Below are 10455 nucleotides of genomic sequence, written 5' to 3'. Positions count from 1 at the left end.
TAGAATGATCGCCAGTGTCTGCCGTGGGTGCTGGCTGAAGGGCAGCGTCAGAACCTGTCTCTGCCATTAGTGACCAAAACCAGCCATTCTCAGCCCTGGCTATGCTTTCAAATCACTGATACCAGTGATATCAAGCTTGGGCCATGCTCTGATTAACTGTGGTTTGATTGAAATTCCCAACCCTTTTCGTTTATTTTTTTTAAAAGCTCTATAGGTGGGTCAGTTGTGCAGCTACAGTTGGAAACCTCTGAACAGGACGATGATTCTTTCCTTCTCAACCCATACGTTCATTTGCTTATTCACTCAACAAATATTAAGTGAACGTGGTTTATATGTTACCATGAAGGTTAGAAGAAGCCTGAGGAAAACATACCTCAGAAGTGGCCGAACTAGACCCACATTCCATTGCGTCAGCTAATGTTCGCTAAGCACCTACTATGTGCCAGTACCTGGGAATGTAGACCACGAGCTGCTCTCGAGCTTTTCTTCACCAAATCCAGACATCTGGAATCATCACCTCCCTCTTCACCACCTTCCAGATCCAATCTGCCTTGAGAACTTTCCATTTGCTTTCTCTTATGTACCAGTGTCCCAGGGGCCTGGCGCATATTATACTTGTGATTTTTGGCACACATTTTTTTTTTAAGATTTATTTTGTCATTTCTTTTTTTTTTTTTTTTTTTTTTTTGAGACAGAGTCTCACTTTGTTGCCCAGGCTAGAGTGAGTGCCATAGCATCAGCCTAGCTCACAGCAACCTCAAACTCCTGGGCTCAAGCGATCCTGCTGCCTCAGCCTCCCGAGTAGCTGGGACTACAGGCACGCGCCACCATGCCCGGCTAATTTTTTCTATATATATTAGATGGCCAATTTATTTCTATTTTTAGTAGAGATGGGGTCTCGCTCTTGCTCAGGCTGGTCTCGAACTCCTGAGCTCAAACAATCTTCGGCCTTGGCCTCCCAGAGTGCTAGGATTACAGTCCTTGTGAGTTTTGAATAAATCGTTAGATGGAACGCGATTATAGTAGTTCCTGTACTTAAGGGCAATATTAAGTTTTCTGATGATGAGTCTACCTTCCACACAGCACACCGCGAGGGCCTCGCCTCTCTGGTCACAGTCTCCTCAGGGCAGCCCCTTCCCAGGCCCTGAAATGGAACGGGGACTAGTACGCAGGCGCAGGGAGGCGAAATCTAGGAGGAGGCCCGGGCAGGCGGGCTGGCCGCCATCTTTGTAAAGGGCAGCGACGGCAGCTTCTCTACGTCATCAGTCTGCGCAGCGGGCGGGTACCCAGTGGTTCTGGTCGTTTCAAGAGCCGTGGGTGGGGTGAGGCGGGTTGCAGCGCGGGCCGGCAGAGTGGGTGAGTGGCTGAGGGGCGTGATGGGGGAGGCGGCTGTGGCCGCAGAGCCTTGCCCGCTGCGCGAGGACAGCTTCACGCGCTTCTCGTCGCAGAGCAATGTGTACGGGCTGGCAGGTGGTGCCGGCGGGCGCGGGGAGCTGCTGGCCGCCACCCTTAAAGGCAAAGTACTCGGCTTCCGCTACCAAGACCTCCGACAGAAAATCCGGCCGGTGGCCAAAGAGCTGCAGTTCAACTATATCCCCGGTGCGTGGCGCCGTGGGCCCGGGGGACCTGGAACGCGGGGTCACCGTGATGGGAGAGTGGGAGCAGGGAGATTGAAAGGAGTCCAAGCTGATAGTCATTGGGGTCAGGAGGCGGGAGCAGCGGGTCTGGGAGTGGTTAGTGTTTCAGGATTCCTCAGACCTAGAGGTCAAGATCCCTGGTACACAGGGTTCAGAGGTCACGGCGGTGGTGACCAGGACTCACTAGGACCCAGAGGTCATGATAATTGCAGTGGTCAGAGCTCACCGTTACTGGACATGCTAGGGTCACAAGTGTGCCTGAAACCTGAACTTTGAACTCTCCCCTCCTAGTGGATGCAGAGATCGTCTCCATCGACACCTTCAACAAGTCGCCCCCAAAGCGGGGCCTGGTTGTGGGGATCACGTTCATCAAGGTACCCAGAGCTCCCTCCACCTCCCCTCTCCCTCCTCCGCACACATGGTGGCTCCCGCCGAGCCCGCCCCAGATCCCTCCTGCGGCCCCTACCCTTTCCTGAGGCTGGTTTCCCCCACCAGGATTCGGGGGACAAGGGCAGCCCCTTCCTTAACATTTACTGCGACTACGAGCCTGGCTCTGAGTACAACCTTGACTCCATTGCCCGTGAGTGTTGGCCTGGAGGGAAGGACTGTGGGAGGGGGCCCAGCACGTCCCCTGCACCCATCTGCCTGTGTCCCCCCTACAGAGAGCTGCCTGAACCTGGAGCTCCAGTTCACTCCTTTCCAGCTGTGCCACGCAGAGTGAGTGTCCCCTGGGTGCCCATGCCCACCCCGTCTAGGCAGAGGAGCCCTGGGTTCTCAGACCCCTTTCTTACTTACGGATTAATCTACAGAGTCTGTTTCTCCATCTGGAAAATAAAGGGGTTGTTACTGGATTAGGGATTGAAAACTAAAATGCCTTTAGGGGCAGGAGAGGTGACGTGAGGGTGGGCAGGCACAAGTGTAACACGGGGGGCAGTGTGTGTGAGGCTAACTGGAGCCTGCAGTCCTGCCCATAGACAATCTACTTTCGTCTTTTAGAGCATCATGCTTTTAAGGTGGCCGTGGACCAGACTTTGCCATTCCTGAACCAGTCTGAGTTCATTGAGCACTTGTGTTCCCAACGTCTAGAATTCCCAGGTTCTCATCTTCCAGATTCTGACATTCCAAGATCAGAGAGGCTAAGCTTTCTAGAGTTGGAAGCTCTAAGATTCTAAGATTTGAACATTTTACAGTTGGATAGAAGCCAGGATCTTCTGAGATTATATAATGATAAAGTCCTAAATTTCCCATAAATCAAGGAGATAGAATAGAGACCATCTAGAATACCAAGGTCCAAGAATCCCAAAGTACATGGGTTCCATTCTAGAGCTCCACGTTCCATTGGAGAACACTGATGGTCTAGCACAGGGATTGGGAAGCTATTTTGTATAAAGGCTCAGTAAATATTAGGGTTTGAGAGCCGGTCTCTGCCACAACTTCCCAACTCTGCCACTGTAGCAAGAAAGCAGCCATTGACAGTCTGTAAGTGAATGGGCGTGGCTGTGTTCAGGGGTTGGGGTTGGATTTGATCTGCAGGTCATAGTTGGCCTACCTCTGTTCTAGCAGATGAGAGTTTTTCCAGAAACTGAAGATTCTAGTGCACTAATGTTCTAGATGCTAGGATTTGGATGTCCTTCTGTTCCATAAGTCTGAATATCATCATGATGGCAAATTCTAAAAGTTCTAGTATTTCAAACTAGAACTTCTAGAATACTGGGGTTCCAGATTTCTGCATTTCAAGGAGATAGAGTACTTAGGAGCTGGAACCCTGAGATTCTAGTCCCAGGTCCCATGTCTGGATCCCAGAATGTTAGGGTTTTCAGAGGCAAGGGTTCTTACAAGAGGATGGCCCCAAAACATGGAGTCTATCACACTCAGATTCTACCATATCAGGATTCTAGATTTCTCTGCTTTCAGGGTTCAGGACGGGGATCAACTAGAGACCGTGTTTCTCCTGAGTGGGAATGACCCGGCCATTCATCTCTACAAGGAGGTGAGGGGTGGGGGACGTGCTGGGGAGAGCCCTGGGGGTGGGGGTGTCACCGCAGGCTGGTGTTGGGGTGTGCGCATGAGGCTGGCTGCTGACTTTAGGTGGGGTGCGGTGGGTCTTGCTTCTACCAGAACGAGGGGCTGCATCAGTTTGAGGAACAGCCCGTGGAAAACCTCTTCCCGGAGCTCACGAACCTGACCAGTAGGTAGGAGAGACCCTAACAAAGACCAGCGGGGACCAGGGCGGCAACCTCAGAGAAATCAGGCGGTGGAGTGACCTCAGGGACAGCAGAGGGGGGAGATGAGCTTAGAGAAACTGGGCAATGGTGATGAGCTCAGAAAAATCAGGCCGTGGCAGGACTTCAGAGAAATTGATCAGCGGGGTGACCCCCGTGAAGAAACAGGAGGCGGACTCAGTAATCAGGGGGTGGGAATTGTCCCCGAGAAATGGGGCGGTGGGGGTTACCTCCGAGGAATCAGGCAGCGGGGTCCCAGGCCTGCAGGGAAGGGTGGGTGCCCCTGGAGAGGCAGAGGTGTGGGGCTGCGGCCCAGGGACGGCCCTCCGTCTTGTCTGTCCACCCACCCACCCACCAGTGTCCTCTGGCTTGACGTCCACAACCTCCCTGGCACATCCCGGCGCCTCTCAGCCCTGGGCTGTCAGAGTGGTTATGTCCGCGTTGCCCACGTGGACCAGCAGAGTCGAGGTGAGGGCTGGGGTTCGAGGCTGGGCTGGGGTTCGGGGCTGGCCCAGGCAGGGGCTGACGGGGGACGGGGAGGGGGGAGCAGGGCCCTGAGTCTTTGCTCTCCACGCAGAGGTTTTGCAAACGTGGACAGTCCTGCAGGACGGCCCCATCTCCCGAGTGATCGTGTTCAGCCTCTCGGACCCCAAGGGTGAGCACCCACATTTACACCCCCTTCCCTTCTTCCTGCATCCTCTACTCCAGCCTCGAACTGTGGCTCTTCCCACCCTATTTGAATTTAACTTCCAGCTCCTTGCCCATGTGGTCTAACCCACGTCTTTTCTATTAGGGTGCACATTTGATCTCCTCACTTGGGTCTAACCTTAGACCTGTGCCCTAAGGTTGAGCCTCCACTCTGCCATTTGTAATCAACCTTCACTCCTCGCTTGTGACTTACTCCCCGCTCCGGCCTCCTTCCTGTGTCTCTTGCCGCAATCCAACCCCAGGCTCTCCTTGTAGACTCACTGCTGTCTCCTCACTCAGGGTCCACCCTGTCCCCCCAGTTGCTGATCTGCTCCTGTTCCTTTACTGTCACCTGTCTGTCCTTTGCTGGCATTTCCTTGACCTGCCCTCCGTCCCTCCACCCACAGTCTATCTTCTGTCCAGTAGGTTGGTCTTGGCTCTTATTTCCCTGCTATGGTTTATTCCCTGACCCTCCCACCATGGTCTAACATTAGACTTTGCTATTGTCTAACCTTGAATGTGGTCTAACCTCAGACTTTTTTTTTTGAGACAGAGTCTCACTTTGTTGTCCAGGCTAAAGTGAGTGCCATGGCATCAGCCTAGCTCACAGCAACCTCCAACTCCTGGGCTCAAGCAATCCTCCTGCCTCAGCCTCCCAAGTAGCTGGGACTACAGGCATGCGCCACCATGCCCAGCTCATTTTCTCTCTATATATTACTTGGCCAATTAATTTCTTTCTATTTATAGTAGAGACGGGGTCTCGCTCTTGCTCAGGCTGGTTTCAAACTCCTGACCTCGAGCAATCAGCCCACCTCGGCCTCCCAGAGTGCTAGGATTACAGGCGTGAGCCACCGTGCCCGACCTAACCTCAGACTTTTTAAACTGTCGTCTAAGACCTGTTTCTCTTCCTGGTGTCTGACTTCAGTCATTTCTTTTGTAATCCAACCTCTAACCCTCCCTCTGTAGCACAAACTCAAGTCTTTTTCCTGAGATCTAACCTGCATTCCTTTCCCTGAAGCGGGACAGGGGTATGAGGAGGAGCCACCTGGAACCTGTCCCCACAGAACTCCCCTCCCCATCCATGTTTCTTCTGCAGAGCCCAAGGACAGGCCCCAGCCGGAAGAGTACAGCGTGCTCGTGGCCAGCATGTTGGAGCCAGCAGTGGTGTATCGGTGAGGTCTAACCTTGTACCTTTGCACCGTGGCCTTAACCTTGGCATTCTCAGCAGCAAGCCCCTTTGGGTCGGTTAGCCAGGGCTGGGCGAGTAAAGATATTTGTGACCCAGGGAAGGGACTGTCAGTATTTCGGTCTAGATCTTTTAGGGACCGGGCCGCACAGCAGGAGGCGAGTGGCGGGCGAGTGAGCGGAGCTTCATCTGTATTTACAGCCGCTCCCAGCCCATGGAAAGATTGTGTGCCATGAAACCGGTCCCTGGTGCCAAAAAGGTTGGGGACCACTGTTGTAGGGAATACGTGGTGGCCTTGGCATGGGAACAGAGATGTCCACACCCCCTGGAGTGGGTGGACTAGGTGTGCTGACAAGTGTTAATTGCTGGCTGTGCATGGGAGAAGCCCAGATTTGTCGTGTTCGCCAATTTCTGTGGTGTAAATACTCCCACCGTGGTGGGTTTCAAGCCACCACCGAGATGCCAACATTTCTGAAAATGTCCCCATCAGCTCCTGTGAGCCGGTTGGAACCAGCCCTGGCACACCACGGGTGGACAGTGAAGATGTCCTCGCTGGGGCCGGGGTCTTCAGGCTCCATGGGCCAGCGTGGGTGTCCCTGGTGGGGACACGTGTGTCTAAATCCCCCGATGGGACAGTGTGGGCTTCCGTCTGGGAACAAGATGGTCCCCGAGGTGAACAGTTAGAACAGGGTGACCCATTGCTGGGTCTGTGACAACGTCCAAACTGGAGACGAGGGTGTCCAGGCTTCGGGAGGACCTGAGCGGGGAGGCAGCGTGGTGCCGCTGAGAGTGGCGGGCACTGCGTTCTGACCTCGGTCTCTGTGCCGCGTCGGGGGCCCGCAGGGACCTGCTCCGCCGGGGCCTTGAGGACCAGCTTCTCCTGCCTGGCAGTGACCAGTTCGACAGCGTCCTCTGTGGCCTGGTCACCGACGTGGATTTGGACGGGCGGCCCGAAGTCCTGGTGGCCACCTACGGACAGGTGGGACCTGAGGGACGGAGCCACTGCCTACCCATCTCCTTCCCCACCACCCATCCACCCCTGTGACCTGTGACCGCGGCCCTCACCCCTGCAGGAGCTGCTCTGTTACAAGTACTGGGGCCCAGAGTCTGGGCTCCTCGAGGCCGAGTGTGGCTTCCGCCTGCTGTGGCGGCGGAGCTTCTCCAGTCCCCTGCTGGCCATGGCACACGTGGACCTGACCGGGGACGGGCTGCGGGAGCTCGCCGTGGTCTCCCTGAAGGGCGTGCACATCCTGCAGGTAACCGGGCTCCGGGCCAGGCCCCAGGAAGCAGAGCCTGTAGTTGGGGGGCGGGTTGCTGGCTACTTTACCGAGGGGGAGGGAGGTGGGACGGGGAGCGGGAGAGGCCAGGCAAGCACGGGTCCCAGGGGAGTCTCAGCCCGATCCCACAGGAACCCCACCTTCAGGCCACCTCCCAGGCAAGGGACCCGTTTCTGGGAGGCTGCTGCGAGGGGGTAGCTGGGGGCGGGGCACCGGCCTGGTGCAGGGGTTTGGATGGGGCATCTGTCACCCCGGCCCCCTGGCCTGCCCTGAGCCTTCCTGCATTCTTTCCTTCGTTCTTCATGCCTTGTCAAATTCTGTCGCTTCCCTGTGGCCCAGCCTTGCTTGGATCTGCCCTGCCATGGGCTGACCTTGATCCTTCATGGGGCAGTCTGACCTTGACTTCCAGCCCAGGCGGTGGCTCACCCCGCTTTCCCACAGCTGACCCTGTTCTCCATCTTTGACCGGCTTCGCGCCGGCTGTGGCTAACGTCCAACTTGCTGTCGAGTTCCTGACTTCCAAGTCACACGTCTTACCCTTTCCTGGCCGCTAACCTCCCATCCTCCTCTAGCCAGCTTCCGCCTTCTGCTGTGGTCTGGCCTCGAACACGTCCCATGTTGGTCTAGCCTCGGAACTTCCCATTGAGCCCAAGCCCTTGAACTGTGGTGTAACGTCCAACCTTCTGTCATTTGACCTCTGACCCTGCCCCAGCAGTCTTCCAGCCGTGTCCCTTGTCATGGTCTGACACCAGCCAGTCACTTGGCCCCTCCATTGCAGTTTAACCTCCAATGGCTGTATCTAACCTCTGACCCCTGTCACTATAGCATGTGTCCCACCCTGCAGGCTGCGGTGTGCCTTAGTTTCCTGGTCTTACGTTTGCCTTCTCCTTGCCTCTGCTCCGGCCCCAGGATCCTTTTTGGTGTGGTCTAGCCTGGGTTCCTACAGGTTCGAGCCTCAGTCATTGCTATGGGCGCCTAATAGTTGCAGCTTCCTCTGCATTCTTTGCTCGAGTCTGTTTTACGTTCTGATCCTCAGGAGGATGGTCTAGCTTAGACCTCAGGAGAGAAGACACAGGTGGGACTCCAGGGGAAAGGTCTGAGGTTGCAGCACAGTGGATAGGGCGAAGGTTAGCCCGGAGTCAAATGGAATGAGGTTAGACCCCAGCAGAAATGACTCAGATTAAACCAACGGAGAGGTCTGAGGTTAGACCCTAATGCAGAGGACATAGGCTAAACCAGGCGTCCTCAAACTATGGCCTGTGGGCCACATGCGGCCCCCGAGGACATTTATCCAGCCCGCCCGGTGTTTTTGCCGCCGCTGCCTGTCCTGCTTAGCAGCCCACTCGTCCCGGGCCCACAGTGCGCATGCGTGGAATGTGCGCCGCACTCTCCAACGGCCTAAGGGACAGTGCACTGGCCCCCTGTTTAAAAAGTTTGAGGGCCCCTGGGCAGAACCCTAGCGGAGAGGTTTAGACCCTAAAAGAAGGCAGATAGGTTAGATCTGCAGGAAGAGACTGGTTCAGCTGGGGGAGCCAGGGCTTCCCTCCACTGTGATCTAGCATCACATCAGCCCTCGTCACTCTATTTCAAGCCATTTTTCCGTGACCGCTGGGACTCCTCTTTGTTCCTTCTATTAAGGTCTGACCTCAGACCCTACAGGCTCTGACCCTGTCCCTTACGCTGTGAGACAGGCCTCTCTTCTCCGCTTTGATCTGCTCCTCCTCTGCCCCGTGGACTGATCCTTTTCTGCTAGGTCTCCCCTCTGTCCCTCCTGCGGGCAACTCGCTTAGGGCCGTGGCCCGGGGCTCCGCCCTTCGCCCCATCAGCAGCCTGGCTTCACACTGCGGTCTGCTCTCCGTCCTCCCGCCCTCGCTGAGCTCCGGCCTTTGGGGTTGCCTAACTCTGAAGCGTCCCGTCCCCTTCTCCCCCACACCCCAGCTCTTTCTCAGCTCTGTCCCTCTCCTCCTGTCACCCCCGCAGCACAGCCTGATCCAGGCCTCCGAGCTGCTCCTGACCAGGCTTCGGCAGCAAGTGGAGCAGAGGAGACAGCGGCCACCACGGGGGCCAGGGACTGGGGCCGGGGTGGGGCCTGCTGAGAACCCGGCCTCCTGAGCGCCCACCCGCCCGGTCTTCCGCAACCGGGGACAGGTCGTGGCGTCCCCACCTCTAGCTGCTGACCGGGGTGTCCTGAAGGAGACGATGCTCTCCCCAGACCCCCCCAAGTGTGGCGGAGCTGCGAGTCCCTGCCTGGCTCTGCCCCAGTGCGCCTGTGACCCTGCCTAGCCCCTCCTCTCTCTGTGCCTCGATGTCCCTCTTTGAAAACAGCGTCGATCCCGCCCACCCCTCTCCGCTCCCCATGAGAATTCATCAGCTGACGATTATTTATGTGTCCAGAGGAACAAAGCTCTCACCTCCGTCTTCATTCTTTTGTTTGGCGAGCATCTGTTGAGCGCCTGCTGTGTGCTGTGCTGTGTGTTGGGCGCTGGATTCGCCCAGAACAATTGGAGAATTGCAGGGGGGTGGGGGAGGGGAAATCCAAGGTTAGACCCAAAAATAGGACAGAGGTGAGATCCCAGTCTAGACCTCAGGGGAAAGAAATGGGGTGAGTCCCTAGCAGAAAGACTAAAGTTAGACCACGATGTAAAATGTACAGGGAAGGCCGGGCGCGGGGGCTCACGCCTGTAATCCCAGCACTCTGGGAGGCCGAGGCGGGAGGATCGCTCAAGGCCAGGAGTTCAAAACCAGCCTGAGCAAGAGTGAGACCCCGTCTCTACTAAAAATAGAAAGAAACTAATCGGCCAGCTAAAAACATATAGAAAAAATTAGCCAGGCATGGTGGCACATGCCTGTAGTCCCAGCTACTCGGGAGGCTGAGGCAGGAGGATCGCTTGAGCCCAGGAGTTTGAGGTTGCTGTGAGCTAGGCTGATGTCACGGCACTCTAGCCGGGGCAACAGAGCCAGACTCTGTCTCAAGAAAAAAAAAAAAAAGGCACAGAGAAGGTCTGAGTTAGACTGCAACAAGTGAACTGAGGTTAGACTGTAGTGGTGAGAGCTGAGATTAGATCCCGCAGGGAGGACTGGGGCCAGACCCCCGTAGAAAGGTCTAGATCTGAGGGTAGATCCCAGCGCTGAGTCCTCGGGCAAGGCCCAGGCAGAAAGGACCCAGGGACAGACCATCGCTGGGAAGTACTAACATTAGACCTCATCTGAAAAGCCCAGGGGACCGGGCGGCCAGGGAGTTGGAGACGGGGCTGGTTTTCCCAGCCTGTGGCCGCGGTTCTCTGTGGTGCCAGGAGAAGGAATCCAAGGCTTCCCTCTCGGGCACCAGGGCAGGTTGGGAATGGCGGGAGAAGTCCTGCCCGCCCCCACCAAGGCCAGGAATAGCATCCAAGTCAGCAGGGGTGGGGCAGGGCTGCTCCCTCCCCAGGGCAGGGTTGGGTGGGACAC

General features: G+C 56.2%; 1 protein-coding gene across 1 annotated transcript; it reads left to right on the top strand.

Annotated features, from left to right (window-relative positions):
* The first annotated feature begins 1282 nt into the window (after nucleotides 1-1282).
* On the top strand, nucleotides 1283-9430 carry KPTN (kaptin, actin binding protein). Its single transcript, XM_012761557.2, has 12 exons — nucleotides 1283-1599; nucleotides 1929-2011; nucleotides 2133-2217; nucleotides 2300-2354; nucleotides 3552-3627; nucleotides 3756-3829; nucleotides 4218-4327; nucleotides 4437-4514; nucleotides 5643-5718; nucleotides 6576-6711; nucleotides 6806-6988; nucleotides 8989-9430. Exons 1-12 carry the CDS (start codon nucleotides 1377-1379, stop codon nucleotides 9118-9120), a joined length of 1311 nt encoding a protein of 436 aa, XP_012617011.2. The 5' UTR covers nucleotides 1283-1376; the 3' UTR covers nucleotides 9121-9430.
* Nucleotides 9431-10455: the final 1025 nt, after the last annotated feature.

Source organism: Microcebus murinus, chromosome 16 (genome assembly GCF_040939455.1).
Source record: "Microcebus murinus isolate Inina chromosome 16, M.murinus_Inina_mat1.0, whole genome shotgun sequence".
Classification (NCBI taxonomy): domain Eukaryota; kingdom Metazoa; phylum Chordata; class Mammalia; order Primates; family Cheirogaleidae; genus Microcebus; species Microcebus murinus.
This window is presented reverse-complemented; position numbering and strand designations above follow the sequence as displayed.